Raw genomic sequence first — 20,659 nt, 5'->3', positions numbered from 1 at the left:
GCCATAGCTCTTCAGTGGCTTGAAATCTAAGGGGTCAAAGGCAGTCCAGGAAAAGCTGCCTTCTAGTTCCACTGGGACTGAGTTTCTGGAAAAGCCACATGCCTCTCAAACACACACTCAAAATCAAGACACCCATAAATTACTCATCGGGCTGGCCAGGAAGTATTGATATGACCGGAAGATGACTACACTCTTAAAAACACTCATGAATCACACGTTTGATTATTTTGGAAAATGTTAAAATTTATTAATAATAGTTAACATCACATAGTTAAACTAGTTATGTATTGTACATAATGACAACATCTTCACTAGACTGAGTGCTCAAGGATTTGAGATGATTCGCTATTCATCACACCCTGAAGATTGAGATCCACTGTATTTACACAAAGCAAAGCCATGTCAGCAAGGGACTGTCAACCTGATTCCGAGAACACAAACATTCAAAATTTATTTTCCAGTGCTCCTTTTTGGAAACCAACAACACATCTTTAATACCTACACACACACACACATCTCTATCTTTAAAAAAAAAAGTGTAACTTCATAGATAGTACCTAATCATCAAGCTTAAAATTTAAGTTAACATTAATCTCTATTTTGTGGGCACACTTTAGTGAACTAAAATCTACATGAAAGCTTTTGGCTTTTGTGTAGCAGGAAACACCCACATTTTGGGTCAATTAGTGCAGATGGGAGCAGCAGAGGAGCTACACCAGACAGCAAAGTGAGACTAGAGCAAACGAGAAGGACCAGCCCCTCGCCCCTCTGTGCTCCCAGGAGGAGCTGGGCCATTTTCACCTAATTACACCCAACTTTGCTTAAAAGTCGTATAATCAGACACTATTCTCAGCACAAGTTGATAAATATACAAAAACCGGGTGCAATTTCATCGTGAGTTTCTTTCCATTCTGATCCTTGTATCCAATTCAATAGTTACATCCCTCTTTATTATATAGTATCCAGGTTTAATGCCTGTGCTTGTGTGTATTTTAGGGCAGAGGCGGGCTTTCAGATTCAGAATCAACTGCACTCTTGAAAAGTAGGGATGGAAATTTTTAAGCCACTCTCATCCTTCCCAATAGTTTGAAACAAATGTTGTGTATAAAAAAAAGAAAAACACAAAAACAGGTCAGCAGACCAATGCCAGCTCAGCCTAGGGAAGCACATGGACAACAATTCTTGCAAGACATTTAAAATACAAACCCAAGGTGAAACTTGCTGGTAGGGCTCAAATACACCAAAAATGTTGTCCCTGAGGTTTTATTTGGTTGTTTAATTGTTCTGTTTTGGTTTGTTGTTGAGGATTAGATACAATTTAAAAAAAGAAATTTTGGTGACTTCCTTTATCTTGTCAGAAAGCTTTAGAATACTACTGACTGCCCTAAGAATAAAGATTTCTAAGCCATGAGTCCATTTGAAATGATTCCTTTGGCTTCCTTTGCTTAACATCCCATGGAATATTGCCAAGAAAATCTCTGGATGGAGGAGCCAATTGCTGTCTCTGCCTCCATCTCTGTCCCTGCCTTCCACACTCTTCCAAGACCACAGGGGAAGGAGGAGCCAGAAGCAACCGCTTTGCCATTCACTCACCCTGAAGAGGCTTCCCTTCTCTTCCCACAGGGGAATGAGGTATTTCTATGACTAGTCAGTATCTTCCCCTTCTGCCCTTTAACTACACTGAGGCCAATTCTGACAAGACTTGCCTATCTATATACATAACAAATTAACATATAAATACATTACGTACAACTGACCATTACATGTCAAGATGAAGAAGCAGATCTACTTCAAGAACTAAATAAAATTTCAAATATAAATTAAAATGAAAATACAGTGTTTCCACTTTTGCAGGAAAAATCTGTAAAACAAACTAAAAACTCCCCCTTCCCCAAAGGTCCATTGCTCGTGGATAACATGTGCACCCCGCTGAGATGCGACGGCTGACCCGACTGCAGGATGCGTCAATTCCTGGCTTTGGTTTCATTGCCCAGACTCAGGATTCCTTGATTCCAGGAATAGCAAATGCTGGAATCCACAGGGCAAATGCTTGTAGATGAGGTTAAAGAGGGGCTGCTGCATGGATATCCATGGATTTCCCTCCACTGTCGCCCCTCCACCCTCCCCACGTCTGCCTGTAGGACAATCAGGCTCGCATCCTCAGTGGAGACCTCCCAGATCTCTGACAGGAGAATCAATAACAACATCAGTGCTGGGGGATGCACCCCACCTAGAAATGTCATGTTCAGGCTCCAAGGTGAAGCAACCATATCTTCATTAGTGTCCCCATCCTGTAGAATTATACAGGGACATGGAATTTGGCAAGGGGGATTACTAAGGGTGACAATTTTCATGTCTTAAGAGAACCAATGGGAATGGTTGTGATGCATGTGAACAAATCCTTATTTGGAACTGTATTTATTTAATAGGGCCAAGCTCAGCCACCAAGTTCTAAGATGAGATGCAGAGACAAAACCCAGTCCAGTGGGGTCCTCTCTGCCAAGGAAAAGCCAAGGGGTCTGTCTCTGACACAAAGGGATGACATCTTATAATTTAAAACAGGGAAGAGGGAGAGAAAGAGGAAGTCCCTTCCGATTTCAGGGGTTCTATCGCTGTCCAGCCTCACGGATGCGGCAGGCCACAGCAGTGATGAGCGCCGCCCCCTTCCCGCTGCCATCCTCTGACTGCAGGAAAGACACATCACATTTCGGAGCCAGGTCCTTCACTGTCTCATGCATGACTTTGGCAAAGCTGGAAAAGGTGGGAGGAAGACACAGGAAAAACCATCTTAGTCATGATTGGTTTGTATTTCCACTTAGAAATGAAAGCTAAGAAGTGATGCTGGAAACACAGAAATAGTTAAGAAGAGGAGAAGGATGACAGCTATAATGTATTAAACATTTACTATATATTATTAAGTACCAGAAAACCGTGGCTTGGAGATACTAGTACTATGCCCAATTTCCACATCACATCAGCCATTAGGAGAGCTAGGATTCAATTCTGGGACAAATGTCTGAGATCCTGGCAAATTGTGTTCTTAAAACTAATAGTCAGTAAAAGAGAAGTTCAACAACCACGGAAGCCACAAGTGTGCCTAACAGAGGAGCACAACCTGTTCACAAACTCTGGAGGGGGCACCAGGACTCATGAATGTGATTTTCTATTTTCCAGGCGCATAGCCTCATATCAGAGCCACATCTGCTTCAAAATGTCATTGGAGGCAAAAGAAGCAGACTTAGAGTCACTGCTAGGATATCGCAGTGATCACAGATCCTTCCTATATGGACCAGAGAAAGAGAGAGTTGTGATCTGCCCCAATACAGCAGGGTCAGGACACCCTCCCCATCTACAAAGCTGAGGATGCCATGTCCCAAACACTGTGTAAGAAAAGCCAGCCACAGAAGAGATACCATGTGATTCTATTTGTCGCAGGTTCAAAAATAAGTAAAACTAAACAACATGGATGCATACCTAGATATATGGGGGTGGAAAAGAAAAGCAAGGGACTGATTCAGCACAACACTTACCCCTGGCAAGGGAGAGTGAGGACACAATTGTGGAGGGGCTCAGAGGGGGCTTCCCACGGTGGGGGGTGAAACACAAGCCTACTTCTGATTATGAATCTTTAAACTATAATACATGTATTATATACACTATTTGGAATGGCTGATAATTCACTATAAAGTAACAAAGAAAAGAGAGAAAGAAAAGGGAAAGAACAAAGAGAAAGAAGGTAGGCAGGGAGGGTTGGGGTCAGGCACTCACTGAGGATGTAGCTTGTAGAGGGTCCCATCCACACCCACTGTCACTTTGAGAGCATCCAGCCCACGGTTTTCTCGTATCTTGTCCACCACAGCGGCCATGCCTGCGCCACAGAGCTGGGCTGCCCGCCGGGCCACCACGGTGCACACCTCCTTAACAGTGATGCTGTCATCACAGGTGCTCTCAAGCCCTAAGTGTTGCAGGATGGCTCGGACTTGCAGCAGGGCCAGGCAGTCACTGGGGTGGGAGGGAGACAGCAAGTGTTCAGTCATGCACCAAGAAGGCTGGTAGCCTACCACACCAGGGCCTGAGACCTTATAGGGGAGGCTCTGTGGGGATCTAGCTCTCCAGGAGATGGCCCCTCGAGGTGGTTCCCATTCCTAAATTCAGACCACTGCTCATCCTACTGGACTACACTGACTCTTCCTGAGGGTGACAGGAATACAAACAGTTCCTCATTCCACTCTCCCTACTCCAGGTAGACCATTATTACTACAAAGTAGATACTCAAAACAAAGCAAATTCACTGTTTATCACAGTGGTCAGTTACAAAGCTCTTTCATGTCCATTCTCTCGCTGCTGTTCATGGGTTTGCAGGGCAGGAACTAACCAAGCAGCACTAGACTTGTGCTTTATTTCTGCTCTGCTGCTCTGGGTGGTCTGAACTGTATTTATATGCTATTTATGAAGGAAGTGTAAATAAAGTTATAGAAAGAAAATAAATCCTCCTATATAAAGAACGCTATTTTAGAAGCCTGGAATCACCTCCTTGAACATAACAGACCTATTAGCTAGAACATATCTTTCTATTCACTGGTGCAGATGCCCGAGGGGTCTACTCACATCAGTTGTCTAGTTCCTGTTCTTCTCTGCCCTGAGAGTAATGGCACAGCACTAATTTTTAAAGGGCTCTGAAATTCATTGTTCTCATCTGGAGCAGATTTTCCACCATTTGGCTGTAGGAGGGAGGTTTTGCTCTAATGAGCCACTGTGTGGCATGTGTCTGCGCTGCCTGAGGTTCCAACCTTTACTCAATCCTGGCTGCCTGATTACTGCAACCAGCAGTTAAGAAGGGCTTTCAAGCCAAGTGCGGATGCTTTAAATAGGTTATCTTCCTCTGTGCGTTTCAATTTACATGCTACAAGCAGGTATCTTTCTACCTTTGATACATGGTCTAAAACCCAACAATATCACTTTGCATGACCTCAGGCCAGGCTTAGTACAAACTTTCATGAGAATGTTCTATATTTGCCCTTAAAATGACAACCGTCCATAATGTGCTTTTAGTAAACACTATAGACATGAATGTGTTTGCCACTAAACTGATTTTTGTATGAGTCATGCCCTGAGCTGTGGAAATCCTTCAGTTTGTCTGCCAGTGAGAAAAAAGGACATGGCCCCCGGCTACCCTGAGCCCTAAGCTCTCACCTCTCAATCTGAGATAAGAACTTGGTTTCAAAGATGCCCCTTGTCTTGAGCCGCTCTGAGATGCGGCCTCGGAAGAGCAGCCCACGCTTGGTGAAATCGATGAGAATGTTACGGACAATCTCACCCAGGTACATTCCACTGATCATTTTCTCGAACCTGCAATGCGAGTAACATTCATGGAGGTTAAGTAGGAAGGTAGAGGGATGTGTTGAGACAGGACAGGCCAGCTTAGTCACCCCCAGTGCATCAGAAGTGGCAGACAGGCAGACTCCCCTGATGGGAAAGGAATTGCTACTTGATTCACTTGGGCTGGATCCCTGGTGTCTTTGCATGCTAATTCACAACCTTCAGCAACACTGACCACAGTGCCCGAGGCCTGTGGGGCTCCTGGGGAAAATAAGCCTTGGAAAGGAACCCACAGGGAAAGGAACTCATTTCCTTTCCAAGGCTTATTTCGAAACTTCGAGAAGCAACTCAAGAAGGAACACACCATAACCCCACTGGACTTCTCGGAGCAGGGGAGAATGCTGAGTCTTAATCTTTAACCTCACTAGGCATTCAGCATACATTCTCTTGGACCTAATCATCATTACTCAAGTAACTACTGCCAGCTGTAGGGCCCCCGTCCTGGCCACTGGAACTAAACATGATTATACAGTGGCTTGAGGGTCTTTTGGTCCTGAATCCTGCCTTGAAAAAAAATCGAGGTCCCTAGTTTCAACCAATACCCCATCACCACCCCATCTTGTCTTGGCCCAGCCTGCTTCCTTCATTAATGTTGCCTGCCTGGCCCCTAGAGGCATTTTAGCCTGTAACTTCTACTCTAAGTACATGTTTTGCAAAGTGTATTCTGCAGAACTAGGGTGTTTGATTAATCTAGTTAGGAAACACTTCAGACAACATCTTAATGAGAAGTGTGTTAGATCTTAAGCTATTGTCTCTCAGCTCAGACCCCGCTCCCCTACCATGCACAGGGTCTTGTGACACTGGGGCTGGCCCCTTGCTCAATTCTGACAGTAGGTGGTGCTCGGCACTGGAAGATGGAGGAGGGAGAGGATTTGCTCCTGTCTGCATCACCCAAGAGATGCTCTTCAGCCTGGCAGCAGCAGGTGCTTCAACTTTCTACTTGTTTCTCCTTAGAGTGCCAGACCTAGGTTCTAGTATTCTCCCACCTGTTCTCCCAGGCTTTCGGGTGGGAGATGCTTCTTACATTTACTAACTCAGAACTTTCCAGGTGCATTTGACAAGAAACCCTTTCCAAGAAAACCTCCTTTATTAACATCTCACAAGAACGAGCATCCTGGGAGATGCCATTGTGGAAGCTCTGATCACTTGTTGCCAGCCAGTCCTGGGAGACACTTAACAGGGCTCCAGTTGGGTGCCTACCTCTGCTTGCCAGGGTTGAGTGAAAGCTCATCCACAGCCACATCAAATTCTGTGCGGAAGTCATCTAGGCATCCATTGTCCCCGAAGGCCCCCCATTCCATGTTCACACACATCCGCCCCTCTTCTCCTTCCACCAGTTCCACATTGCGCATCTCCTCCATGTAGCAGGCATTGCTGCCCGTGCCTGCCAATCACAGGATACCAGGGCCTCACTCAGCACCATCCCCCCCCACACCCGAGGCTATGCATCCCCATGTGGAAAGGACAGCCTGGGTCCTTACCAACGATGAGGCCAACTTCACAGTGAGGGTCTTCAAAGCCACAGGTCATCATAGTTCCAACTGTGTCGTTCACCACAGCAACCACATCCAGGTCAAACTCCTGAGAGGGCAGAAGCAGATGCCCAGTTTACAGGTGAACCCCAATATTCTCCTTTCAGACATTTGCATGGGAGATTTATAGGTATATAAAATATATCTCATACACCATGGCTGACCCTCTGATTCCATTCAGGTCTGTGCTTAAATGTCACCTCTTTGGCGAGACCCTCCCAAGTTGTGCTATTTAACAGTGCCCCTTTCCAGCACACTTGCTCCATCTGCTCTCCTCACCCCACTTCGCTCCTTTTCTTTCTTTTTTTTTTTTAACTCTATATGGTCTAAAAAGGGAAGGCATGTATAATACACCCTTTGTTTAGCATATAATCAAGAAATGACCATAAAAATGGGCAACCAGCAGCCCTCATGGCTGCTCTGCTTATGGAGTAGCCATTCTTTTATTCCTTTACGTGTGTGTGTGTGTGTGTGTGTGTGTGTTTCACAGCTCTTAACAGCACCTGCCACTAGGTCATGGGCTTATTTGTTTATAGAACAAAGCTTTGCTGTGGCCACTCCTAAATCGCCAGTGCTGAGAGCATGGCTCGACACACAGTGCACACTCAATAATTGCTGAATGACTTAATCTTCCTCCCAACCCAGGCAGCCACACTTACTGTTGCCCTCACTTTCTGAACACACAGACCAGGTCAATCAACAAGGAGCTGACACATCGGGCCTCGTGCCATGTGTCTCCTACCTCTCGCCGGTGGATCGCTTCCTTCAGCAGGGTCACCACATCCTCGCCCTCGCAGCCAGATGCCTTGAAGCCTTTTGTCCACTTGAGGAGGATGCTCTAAAAATCACACACGAGCATGGAGAGGACATCAGGGAAGGGCTCCCGGGTCAGACGGATCCCACAAATTAAACTGTTCCTAAGGTACTTACTTGGATTTATAGAGCACCTACTGTGTAGCAAGTACGGGGCTAAGCATAGATCATGCATTACACCATTTAATCCTCACAGCACCCTTGTGGAACATCTATCATGTTTATGGCCACTTTATAAGAAACTGAGGCTCTGGAGTGACTTTCTCAAGGCCTACAGCTTGGAAGAGAGAAGCAGGATGCACTCCTAGGCCCTCCAACCCCAGTGAATGGGCTCATAAGCACCATGCAGCTGCCCCTGCTGTGCAACTTCTTCCTATGTGCTTGGTTCGCTCACTAGGCAAAGCAGTTTGCTCTGTCCCTATCGTTTACATGGGAAGGGTCAGTGTATATCTCCTAATTTTCAAACTCCAGCATCTGGCAAACAAGTGCTTTGCCCACAGCTGGGTGACAGCTAGGCTTCACCACCACCCCACGTCTTTCAGTGAGGAAAACAACTCTGGGCTCCTCCTCAGCATCCTCAGTGGCCCCTTGCCTTCAATGTGGTCCTCTGGGAGCAGATGCATGATGGCTTTGAACCTGGGAGAAATGCTTTGGGTTTTATTCCCTGATGCCCTCTCTGCTGCCACAGCCCACCAGGAAACAAGCCTCAGGGCTTCAGACTCCTTACCCAAGAGCTCGGCTTCCATAAATGAGCTGTGTGCTCATAACCCACCCACTTGCATGATTTCTCCAGGCCTTGCTCAAGGATTCATGCCCATCAGCTTGGCATTTCACTCACATCAACCTGGAGGTGTCACACTGTGTTCAGACCCCAGGAGATTCAGAAAAACAAAGCACATACCCTCAGAGAGCTGGCTGACGAGTGTGTGCTGATCTCTACCCAGCTGTCTACAAGTTAACTTCCCATCGCTGATGCAAGTTTGTGTTTACGGGATGTTCAAATAACATAATTTCAGGTGATCATTATTTCAGGTGATCCTTACGGATAAGGCAAGTGGAGGCCCCACAGCTGGGAAACACGGCTGGGGGCCACTGAGCCCCGGGGCCTCTAAGCCCAGGGGCCTCTGCACTGGCAGGATTTCCCCATCACAGGAGGATCTTGCCAGAGCCCACAGGAATAAATGACTTCTGCTTTATTTGCTCCTCACAGAAACCTGGAACACAGAATAAAACCTAATCCAATGGCCTGGAATCTCACAAGTCAGACAGAAACAGTTAACAAACCTTCTGGTTTCCCTGGCAAATATATAAATACATAACCTGTTGGCATGAAAAGATAGTATCTACTTGAAAATATTTTGGTAGGAAGTCTAGAAGAAGGATATACACTGGAGTGTTACGTTTTTATCATCCCGTTAATTGTAGTTTATATTTTTCTATAAAGAGATTACGATTTCTAAAGAAAAAGTTTTAAAACTTTTTAGTCATACCACCAGTATTTTTTCATGTGATTAAAATTTATTACAAATAACTAGTGGCTGATACTAGCTAATAAGTGGGTCATAATTTATTTAACTATTATCTCACTATTGAACAAGTTTGTTTCTAATATCTTTGTTATAATAAGTAATGGTCCATTAAATAGCACATATTTGTCCACATGAGGCATAAAGCAACGCTGGTCTGGTTAACACTAGATGAATGTTAATAGGTGTTGAGAAATATCAGACTAAGCTGAGTTTTTATTGCAGAACTTCCAAAAACCTTAATTATACTAGTGCACATGGGGAATTCTCTCAGATAAGAAGGAGAAGGAGGCATTTACAAAACTCAGTGAAGCAAGTTGAGGGCCACTGTTGCAGGGACCCTGTGGGAAATGCTGGTCTTTCTTTGTCACTGGGGTAGGCTCTTCTGTGCTGGCCCAGGTCTTTCTGTCACTTGCTCCCATCTACATGCCCCTCTCCACACTGGGCAGCCTGCTCACCTTTCTTTCCCATCAACTCATTCTTCTGACTTGTTCCAAGTCCTCCTGACATCCCCCAGGTATGCACTCGGATTAACATCTGTCTCACTACCTGTCCTGGGGGCTTCAGTATCCATCTCATTAGGGCCAAACAGCAGCTCTTCCTTTTCTGAGCTTGCTTCATCAGCCCAGCTTGTTTGTAAGCATCTAAAGGTAGGAGCCATGCCTTTTATACCTAGCAGTGGCACATGCGCTCCTACATGACTGAGACAGAGACACAACTGCTTAAAAACAGTCTCCAGATACCTAATGCTTAGGGCTACCAGTCATCAGCAGATCCAGCACTGCCTTACTCAGTTCTCCTCCACTTCTCGGGGCACTCATGTCCAGAACATCCGGGAGTGCCTCACGCACCTACTTCATTCACCCAAGGTAAGTTGAAGAGGAATGAGAAGCAAGGATGAGACCAGAGAAGAGCCAGGGCATCCAAACAACAGGAGATGGCATGAAAATGCCCTGAGCCCATAACAAGGGCCTCAGGAGCCCCACAGCATAACTGACAGCACAGGCTCAGGCATCAGGAACCCAGAATCCAAATCTTGGCTTGGCCAGTCCCAAGCTATTATGACCTGGAGCAAGATACCCAGCACCTCTGTGGGGCTTATTTTCCTTTCTGTAGAATGGGTATTCAAACACATTTCTTATATGGTTGCTGTGAGGGTTAAGCGAGATAATGCACATAAGAAACCTAACATACCTGGCGTAAAGTAAGTGCTTAACCTACTTAACCTCCACCAGCCTCAACTTACTCATTCCCATCAAGGGGACCTTCCCCACTACTGGTCACTCACGTCGTTCTTTCCTTAGTCTTAGCTCAACTTTCTCCCCTGCTCCATGCCTGGCTGGTTTAGAGTCAATAAAGCCCACAGGAGAGCCCTCCAGGAAGGTGTTGTTACCTCGTTCAGGCTGTTCTGCTGGCAAGGGAAGGAGAAGGTAAAACCCAGAGGCAGGGACACGCCCTTCATGCCCATGTACTCGAGGAAGTCCGCGATGCACTGGACAATGTGGTCAAAGAGCTGCAGGGAGAAGTTAGGACACTGAGGGAGGGGCCCTGTGCAGGGCAGGCTGCCCCCAGTAGGGCCTGCGAATGACATCAATGTTTCTTTCCACCCAGAAGAAATGCAAGCTCAGGCACAAACCTGAGTCAAGACCAGGCTGGAGCCCTGGGTCCAGCTAGCCCTCCCCAGGGTCACAGATGAGCAGAGAAAGCACTATCCTCGAAGGCAAGAGGTGACATCCACCAGAGGCTCCCTCTGGGAGGCACTGCCCTGCTCACCTCATCCCCGGTACCGTGCATGACCTCCTGCGGGATGGCGTAGATCTTGTTGTGCATCTCCACTCCACCCCACTTCCCATTCCGAACACGGACCAGCAGGACCCGGAAATTTGTTCCTCCAAGGTCCAAGGCCAAGAAGTCCCCTTTCTCTGGAAAATAAGGCCAGGGAAGTGTTAAGTTGGGGCAGAACATGGGGAATGCGGAGACAGTACACTTAAAACTATCCAAATACACCATTCCTGTTCCATCAAATGCCATCTTATATTACACTCTAGCATACAGAAGGAACAGAAGAGTCCAGCTCCCTGAAGGAAGCTGAAGGGAAATCTTTTAAAATGAGAAAACCCTCCCTTGTTGGACAATTACAGTGTGCCACGTGCCTCACACACAGTCCTCATTCAACCCTTAGGCAGCCCTGTGAGGGAGACACTGCATTCCTCTCTTAAGGATGATTGGGATCTGGCTGATAGTTAAATCACTTGCCCAGGGCCATACGACCAGGACAGGGTAGGGCAGGGACCAAATCCCAGTCTCTGTCTCTGGAACCTGTAACAACTGTGCTACGCAGGCCCGCTCATCGATTGTCTTCTCTGAATTGGAATAAGACCAGCATTTCTGAGGTTACAAGACTTACAGCAGGGGTCAGAAATCTTTTCCTGTAAAGGCCCAGACAGCAAACATTTTAGGCTCTGTGGGTCATGCAGTCTTTCCTGCCACCACGCATCTTTGCCAAGACAGTGCAAAACAACCATAAGCAATGTGCAGATGCATGGGCATGGCTGTGTAATAATAAAACCTTATGTACAAAAACAGGTGGTGGGCCAGATTCAGCCCATGGGCCATAGTTTGCCAACCCTGACTCAGACCAATGTGGTGATTGCCAAGAGCAGATTCTAGAACCTGAATTCCTGGGTTTGAATCCCAGCTCTGACATTTTCTAGTTGTGTGAATTTAGGCAGGTGTCTTAACTTCTCTGCACCTCAGTTTTCTGTCAAACATAGGTTAATACATAAAATTAACTGCTAATATTTTTTAACAGTTAACAAAGATTAAATGAATTCATACACATAAAGTGCTTTGACACACAGTAAGCATTCAATTATGTGTTGACCATTATTACTGTTTGCAGAGGAGCACATTGTTTGAGTTTATCAAATACTAGTACTCCCTAGTAATACAGCTGAAGAAACGTGTTCTGGTTCAAATGTCCAATGCTAATGCTAAGGGAGCCCTCCCAGGGCATCAACACCAGGACACCATGTGAGCCAGGTGGCAACCCTGCCACGTACCTGTGCCATCGGGGGTGGCACACACATAGGTGGGCAGCATCTTGACGGGGGCACTGGCATGAGTCTCCTTGCACAGACCTCGCTCCATTTCTATCTTCATCCTCCTCTTGACCTCCAACAGCTGGTCATGGCTCAGCTGCAGAGGCTCTAGTGTCTTCTGGCGGGCACGGTGTTGATCGGCCAGCCGGTAAGCCACTGCTGTCACCATGGCTGCACCTTTGCCACTGCCATCTTCGGAGCGGAGGAAGCGGACATCGCAGTCAGGCACCAGCCGCCGCACAGTCTTATGTAGACGCTTGGCAAAACTGCAGTTCCCCAGGGCGGGTAAGAGACAGGTGTCCATGGTTAGGGTCAATGGTGCAAATGGTTAGACAGTTGCCCACCGCCTTAACCCAAATGCCAAAAGGCACCTGCAGGAGTGGGTACTGCCCTAAACATCCTCTCTCCACTCTCCCAAGTTAGGAACCACTTCAAGAACCATATCAACTATGACCACCCAGGATTTGTTCACCCCTACCACTGAAAGGAAAAGATCTTCTAATAAGCCACTGTCCCCTACATGCAGTCACACAAGACCTCCTCTTCCTCACTGAAGAAGGCCCCCTGGCCACTGCTCCTCTGCCCAACATGGTACCATCAGCCTCTCTTTGCTGGAGCAGCCCTGCGGTATTAGGTGGTTCTGATGCCACCTACCTGTCTTGTTCCATCACTCACTTTACTAGCTGCTGTCTGGGAAAGACCCAAAATTAAAAGCCAGAGATGCTCTTCTGGACTCTAGCCTCTCTTTTGCCAGTTTCTGCCAATGATCCCAAAGGTGTCTACACAGCTAAAGAGAATGTGTTCAGCCAGGAACTCTCTGGGTAGTGGCCACTTGGAGCCATGGTGTCCAGGGCCTTCCTACTCCAAGTGTAGGAGTAGGCTGCAGCCTACTGGGGGCTGTTAGAGATGCGGGATCTCAGGCTCACCCCAGACTTTCCGATCAGAATCTGCCTCTTAACAAGATCCCCATGTGATTCACGTGCACACTCAAGTTTTTGCATCACTGGGTAGGAACAGGGAATCTCAGCGCTGAGGCCTCCTGCGCCGAACAGTTAAGAAAACAAAGGCACATTGACCTGGCATTCTTATTAGGTGAAAATGATGGGGAAATAAGTAGGCACAATAAAGAGACATCTTCTAGGTCTCAGCTGAAATGTGAACATTCTGGTACCTATGACCTGAGGGATCAAAATGTGGACAGGGCAGGATCAATTTAATACCAAGGTCAGCCAGAGAAGCTGGTAACTCCCACTGGGCTGGGGTGGCCCCTGGCAGAGGACATAGCATCTGCAGGAATCACCAAGATTTCTAAGAGTAAAGACAGGAATAATAACGCATACAAGAGGGTGGCAAAGACAGTGTCCAGCAGCCAGAGGTGCTCTGTGGAGAGCCCGAGTCATTGGTAGCCTTCAGAAATCACCTCCACCCACGCCAGATATGACTTCCTCCCATTCCCCCTTGCCCAGGTGGGAACTTTTATTCCACCAAGACCCTCAGCTCTATGGTCCCTCCACACCACCCCTGAAATGCAAAATGGAGCTGGCATGAGGAGTCACTCAGCCCCAGGTACTCCAGAAACACCGCGTCTCCAGGCCATGCACACTGACTCACTGGGGGTGTTTCTTGTAGACGGAGCCGTCGACCCCAACAGTAGAGCGCAGCCGCTCCTCGCCTTTGTTCTCCTTGATGCGCTGCAGCACGGCGGCCAGGGTGGCTGCGCACAGGCTGGCAGAGCGTGTGGACACGATCTGGCAGATCCGGTGAGTGGCCACGCAGTCCTCCTGAGTCGGGTCCAGGCCCAACCGCATCAGGACCTCACGGGCCTTCCGGATGCCATCCTTCTCCCTGGGAAACAGAAAGACAGCATGTGGGTCTGTGTCTGACCCACTGTGGCCAGTGTGTGTGTCGGGGGGTGCAGAATCCCTCTTCATTGCTCAGTCCACCTGTGCGGGGGCAGGAGGAGGAGGAAGGGGGTGCAAAATATAGCACAGCCACCCTGAGGCTCCTCTCCTAGACACCCCACACACACGCATGCACACACACACATACACACACACGGAGACACGGAGTTGAGAAAAACAAGTATTTCTTATGCATGTGCTATGTAAAAACAAGACCCTGTTCTTGGTGCTTTACCACCAAGTTGTGTGTGTGAGAGTTTGTGTTACATCTGCTTGTTAGGGAAGACAGACAATGTCTCTGCTGTCAGCCACTCTCAACATGTGAACCCTGCGGTGATGCCCACCTGGTTTCTCTCTCTAAAGCAGTAGGAGTCTATTGCATTTCACCATGGACTTGGCACTGCTTTAGCTTGTGTCTAAAGACGGTTGGTAAGGGGCTAGTGCTATAACCTTAGCACCCTTCTCAAGGGAACTAAATCTTGCATCACCTTGGGGTATAGCAACAAGTAGGCCCCAACCTTCAAGAGTTTCCCCTTAAAACAAAGTCATTTGCACTGTTCCACTGCTCCATTTGGCTCCGAAGACACCTCCTCTCCACCATCTGGTCCCTGAAACACCAGGACTTCTTTTTTTTTTTTTTGAGTCTTGCTCTGTCGCTCAGGCTGGAGTGCAGTGGCACAATCTCGGCTTACTGCAAGCTCCGCCTCCCGTGTTCACGCCATTCTCCTGCCTCAGCCTCTCCGAGTAGCTGGGACTACAGGCGCCCGCCACCACGCCCGGCTAATTTTTTTTTGTATTTTTAGTAGAGACGGGGTTTCACCGTGGTCTCGATCTCCTGACCTCGTGATCCGCCCGCCCTTGGCCTCCCAAGTGCTGGGATTACACGCGTGAGCCACCGCGCCCGGCCAACACCAGTTCTTCTTCAATCTACAAGTGGAAATCTCAAGAACAGCAAACGAGGCCCGCCTGACTCTTGGGATACTGTTAACAACAACAACAACAAAAAACCAATCCATCCTCACTCTTGCCCCTGCTGAGCTGTGAAAATGCAGGCCCCAGCTCTGCTTATTAGAATTAATTGGGTAGCTATATCTCTGGCCAATCCAAAGACCTAGCTTTCTATTATGAAGCAGGGGTCATGATAGAGTCCTTTTTGAGAATTGCCAATAGGGAATTAGATGTCAGAGCTTCAGGAGAAGGAAAAGGAGGCAGATACAGGTAAGTCTTTCAGAGGCCCTCTGGGATCCTCCAGCTTTAAACCCAGTGCAACAGCCCAAGTCCCTGCATACGGAGGCCAACCACTGTTCCCAGTACCATGAGTCACTGGTAGCAATCACACTCGAAATCGACAAGAGTGGAGACTGGTAAGTGAAGTGAAGCCACAGGCCCGCCATGGTCCACATCGTGTGAGACCCTCTTGCAGTCTATACTTGAAGAGTCAAAAGGTACAGCCCCCTCCTCATTCCCCAACTACCCGTCTACTCGTGTGGTGATCCAGCGAATAGGGGGACTGGCCAGAAGCTCACCCTTCAATGTCTGAGATGTCTTTGGTCTCAAAGCGACCGGTGTTGAGAAGCTCTGGGCTGAGCTTCCCCCCAAAGAGCAGCTCCTCCTTGGCCATCTTCACCAGGATAAGCCTCACCAGCTCCCCCATGTACATCCCACTGATCATCTTCTCAAACCTGCCGGAAGACACAAACCAAAAACATAAAGTCCCCACTGTCCATGTACTCATAGCTTCCCTGTTGAAGCAAGATGCGCACACATGCAACTTCACAACTAAGGGTTAATGTGTGCAGCACGGCCCAGAAGTAAGTGGAGAGGTGACAGCTCAGAGGGGCTGGCTTGGGCTGTCCCTGCAGGCTGGTGGACCTTGACCTATGGAGAAGAATAAATGAACCTTAAGCAGCCAAATGAAACACACAGGGAGTATGGAACATTCTGGAACAGCCTGTATTTTAGGTAAAGTTATGCATAGGGTGGTAATCTTTAAAATTCTTCTCTAGCCAGGAAATCATTTTTAAAATTAAAATCTTACATAGCCCAATATTTACTTACAAGAGAAAAAGGTGATCTAATTAAATATGTAGCACAGGCCTAGAAACTCATAAACTCATACTGTCCGCCCCTGCAAGCCATTCATGGGCTCCAGAGAAAATGGTGTGAAAACTACCTGGGACAGGGGATGATGGCGCAACATTATAAAGGCAGGTTGGGATAGAGGAATCCGCATTGGGCTCTGAGCTCTAAATGACAGGTCTCAGGGGTCTGGGAGTGAAACAGGCTTCTGAGCAGGCAGGTGACAAGATGTTTTAGAAAGGCAGGGGACAGCCGGCCCCCAAACAGGCAGTGAGGTCCGGTGATTTAATTTTTCAACACTAGGTGGCACTGTTTTCTTTGGTAATTGGTCTTTCTGGCTAGAACTGAGAGGAAACCAAGCCCTGCTGATGATTCTTCTTGACAAAAGGCCCATTTCTGGGTGTTTGAGAAAGAACCTGTGTCTTAGAGGAGGCACCTGGGCCTGCTGCCACTAACTAGGATGAGCCCCAGCGAGGAGGAGGCCCAGGACTGAGATGTGGAAGGGATTCCAAGGTTACCTTTCCAAGAGGAAACCCAGGCCTCTAGGAAGCAGCCTGCTCAAGACCCAGGGCCAAGTACAGCAGCATCAGGGCTAACTGAGAGCTGGCAAAATTGTGAAGATGACAGCGTGCATTTTAAATGTTAGTGCACCCACACAGGCAGAGCTTCAGGAAAAGGAAACCAGTGTGGATGCGAGCCTGGCTTCAATAGTAAGGAACTCCGTGTTGCTAAGTTTTTATTCTAGTTTTTAAAAACACTTTGTTCCAGTCAACATTTGGAAGATACTTACTTGGAAATATATTAGAGGGGACAAAAATTGTCTATAGTGACTTCAGGGCTACCATGGATGACAATTTGGTGGGTGTCTAAGGATAAGCCGGGGGTGTGTTGTCATGGTCTGGCTGGCAAATTTGTCTTTTGACACTCGAAAGGGCCTTAGTTCCTCGGAATGACTTGGGTGTGCCTCATTCATGGAGGCAGACACTAAGTGACTTTTCAGCTCATAAACCTCTCATCAGCCATGGCAGACACAACCAGTATGATCCTCAGAAAGTTCAAGTAAAGGACACATTTCAACATGTGAAACAAGCTTGTGACTTAGATAAATAAACCATGCTTTGACAAAGCAAGGACTCTCAGGCCGGGCGCGGTGGCTCACGCCTGTAATCCCAGCACTTTGGGAGGCCGAGGCGGGCGGACCGCCTGAAGTCGGGAGTTTGAGACCAGTCTGGCCAGCATGGTGAAACCCTGTCTCTAATAAAAATACAAAAATTAGCCGGGCGTGGTGGCAGGCACCTGTAATCCCAGCTACTCAGGAAGCTGAGGCAGGAGAATTGCTTGAACCCGGGAGGCAGAGGTTGCGGTGAGCCGAGATCACACCATTGCACACCAGCCTAGGCAACAGAACGAGACTCTGTCTCAAAAAAAAAAAAAAAAAAAGAAAGCAAGGACTCTCCTGGAAAGAAAAAGGTTACCCACCACTGACTTGATTTATAGGGTTCCATTTTCCTCTCCAAGTAGAGATCTGCACAAAAAGCTTTTCTACAACAGTCACAAGACCAGAGATGATCTGTATTGCTCAAAATATTTTGCAACTGCTTCAGACCTTGAAGCAATCCCTGTTTCAAGATCTTTCACACGCACATTTGGCAAATGTTTGTGAGGGTGAAATAAGGTTTTGTAAGAGATAAAAGCAACTTTTAAAAACAAAGGCAGGCCAGGCTGGAGAATACAATATTCCGGATCCAAAATGCTAGACGCCCCTCCTTCAATCCATCCCAGGACATAGTTGGGCCAAGGTCCAAGTGAAGGAGGCCAAGGAAACTCCTCAGCCAATGTCTCCAGAGGTCAGGGTCTGCCTGCAGCTGCGGCAGCTGTCAGCCTGTCCTCTGGGTGGTGACGGAGTTGGAGCTATGAAAGGAGCTTTCAGAGACCCCAATCTTGGCCACCTCAACACAACTTTTCTTAGGTGGCTCACAGTTCCCACAGACAATTTACAAATAGAAGGTGGAACGAAAGAGCAGGGCCACCCACTTACACTAAGAATAGAAGCTTCCAACATGACTCCTGTGAAGGAAACACATTATTAGCTATAATCTGGTGTATCCACTTGCTCTCTGTTTTAGATCCTCTCAGCAATTTATAGTCACAGACATTCCTATGACCAGTGGCCACCTGGGCAACCTTTGGGGATTTAAGTCTGTAAAGAAACAACCCCCTGGCCTCGACCAGACCCAGACTTAGCTCCAGGCCCCCTCCAAGCCCATTCACACAGGAATGGCCTACTCACAGTTGCTTCCCCGGGTTCAGTGAGCCCATGTCAATCTCCTGGTCAAACTCAGTGCGAATGTCATTGAGCGAGCCATCGTCCCCGAAGGCCCCCCACTCCATATTGATACACATCCGCCCCTCATCGCCTTCCACCATGTCGATGTGGCGCATCTCTTCCATGTAGCAGGCGTTGCTGCCCGTGCCTGCCAAAACAAGGGACGGTTATGCACATGCCTGCTCCAGCCCCTTCCCACCCCTCTTCCCTCTTATATTACTGTCCCGAGACTGCCCGGCCAGGGTGGCTGGGATTTCTCACTGCAGACTCTGGGGGCATCGCAATACATGGGCTAATCTTCTGCCACCCCCAACTCCATGAGTCCCTCCTCGGCTCTCCAAAGTGACTGGACCATTATCGTCTAATATGAACTACAAAGAAACACCCAGCCCGTGGGCCCCTTCTCCGTTTCCAGCCCACACCCCCATCCCTTGGCCAGCACGGGCCCTTCATGCACGGTGTTCACTCACCCACAATGAGACCAATCTCACAGTTGTGGTCATCATAACCACAGGTCATCATGGTCCCAACTGTGTCATTCACCACAGCCACAATGTCGATATCAAAGTCCTGTAGAGACAAACGGGAGGGCTCTGACCTTCATCATCACAGAGGGTGACTTTCCTAACACCAGCTGTACATCCCTCCTCCTCCTCCTCCTCCTCCTCCTCCTCCTCTCTGTCTCTTTCCCCCTCCATCCCCATAACTCCTCCTGTGATAGACTTTTAATTCATTCTCTCTCTGAGCCATTCCACTCCCATGTCAACATCATTCCAACTTTCTTACTTGAAAATCACATTCAAGTCTTCTTCAGGTTAAGAACTAAAAGAGTTTTTCTTGTGCCAAGGCTAAGATTATTTATCGATTGTGATAATCTAAAAACCCCCAAAGCAGTGGATCACATACAGAATTATTGAGTACATGTGTCAGAGAAAAGAGAACTCTCCTTAAGCTCCACACAAGCAAACCATGATGAGTCAAGGACACTCAGGGAGTCTTCAGGGTGGACCCAGAAAAGCCACAGACCCCAAGCTCCTGCCACCCCACTCACCCCTCTCCTCTGGATGGCCTTCCGGATCAGAGTCACAACATCTCTGCCTTCCACTCCACTGGACTTGAATCCCTTGGTCCATGAGACCAGGAAACTCTGGAAAAGGACCAAGAAGTAAATATTGATTTCCCACTAAAACTGAAACTTACACCACACCCCTCAAACCTCCGTCATTAGCAGAGACCTCTGCCACTGGGGTAGTCATGATTGAATTTGTGTATTACTTCCTGGCTAGCCTAGGCAAAAGAAACTCAGGACAACTGTCACTATAAGACACAGTCATGTGCTGCATAACAATGTTTCAGTCAATGGCAGATTGTGTATACTGCGGTGGTAACAAGATTATAATAGAGCTGAAAAGTTCCTATTGCCTAGTTTAGATACACAGATATCACTGTGTTACAATTGCCTACAGCATTCAGTACAGTAACATGCTATACAGATTTATGGCCTAGGAGGAACAGGCTGTCCCATACAGCCTAGGTGTGTAGTAGTCTATACCATCTAGGTTTGTGTTAAGTGCACTCTCCCATGTTTATACATAAGTGAAATCACCTAATAAAGCATTTCTCGGAAAATATCCCCATTGTTAAGCAATACATGACTGTACTTGTGTCCTTACATCATTAACTCTCCAAGCATCTTTCTTCCAAGGGTCTTTATCACAACACTTTAGACTGGGGAGTTCCTGATTTCTCATTCCTGTTTCCGTGGATGGGATAAGGATACTGTGCAATGTGTGTGGGAGACAGGGTGAAAAAGAGCACTCCCAACCCCCCAGATATTTCTTCACCAGCCCCCACATAGACATACACAGTCACCCAGAAAGGCAGAACTTCATCTCCACAATCCTCCAGTGCTACCACCAACACCACAGCAGGTGGCTCAGAAGTCCCTCTCAGCCCTCCCAGCCCCAAGAGTGAAGCAATAAAGGTGTCTGAAGAGCCCATC

The 20,659-nt window shown here is 47.6% G+C and overlaps 1 protein-coding gene across 1 annotated transcript in view; it reads right to left on the bottom strand.

Annotated features, from left to right (window-relative positions):
- Positions 1-222: 222 nt before the first annotated feature.
- HK2 (hexokinase 2) overlaps positions 223-20,659 on the bottom strand; it is a 59,766-nt gene continuing 39,329 nt past the window's right edge. Inside the window, exons 5-18 of the mRNA XM_003268711.4 lie at positions 19,709-19,804; positions 19,128-19,227; positions 18,622-18,805; positions 15,779-15,934; positions 13,963-14,196; positions 12,313-12,617; positions 11,024-11,172; positions 10,644-10,763; positions 7,654-7,749; positions 6,861-6,960; positions 6,580-6,763; positions 5,194-5,349; positions 3,769-4,002; positions 223-2,751 (exon numbers count right to left, since the gene is read on the bottom strand). Of these exons, the coding sequence (XP_003268759.2) occupies positions 2,607-2,751; positions 3,769-4,002; positions 5,194-5,349; positions 6,580-6,763; positions 6,861-6,960; positions 7,654-7,749; positions 10,644-10,763; positions 11,024-11,172; positions 12,313-12,617; positions 13,963-14,196; positions 15,779-15,934; positions 18,622-18,805; positions 19,128-19,227; positions 19,709-19,804 (2,259 nt within the window). The 3' untranslated portion in view covers positions 223-2,606. The remainder of the gene's footprint in view (positions 2,752-3,768; positions 4,003-5,193; positions 5,350-6,579; positions 6,764-6,860; positions 6,961-7,653; positions 7,750-10,643; positions 10,764-11,023; positions 11,173-12,312; positions 12,618-13,962; positions 14,197-15,778; positions 15,935-18,621; positions 18,806-19,127; positions 19,228-19,708; positions 19,805-20,659) is intronic.

The sequence above is a fragment of the Nomascus leucogenys genome, chromosome 14 (assembly GCF_006542625.1).
Source record: "Nomascus leucogenys isolate Asia chromosome 14, Asia_NLE_v1, whole genome shotgun sequence".
NCBI classification, from domain to species: Eukaryota; Metazoa; Chordata; class Mammalia; order Primates; family Hylobatidae; genus Nomascus; species Nomascus leucogenys.
This window is presented reverse-complemented; position numbering and strand designations above follow the sequence as displayed.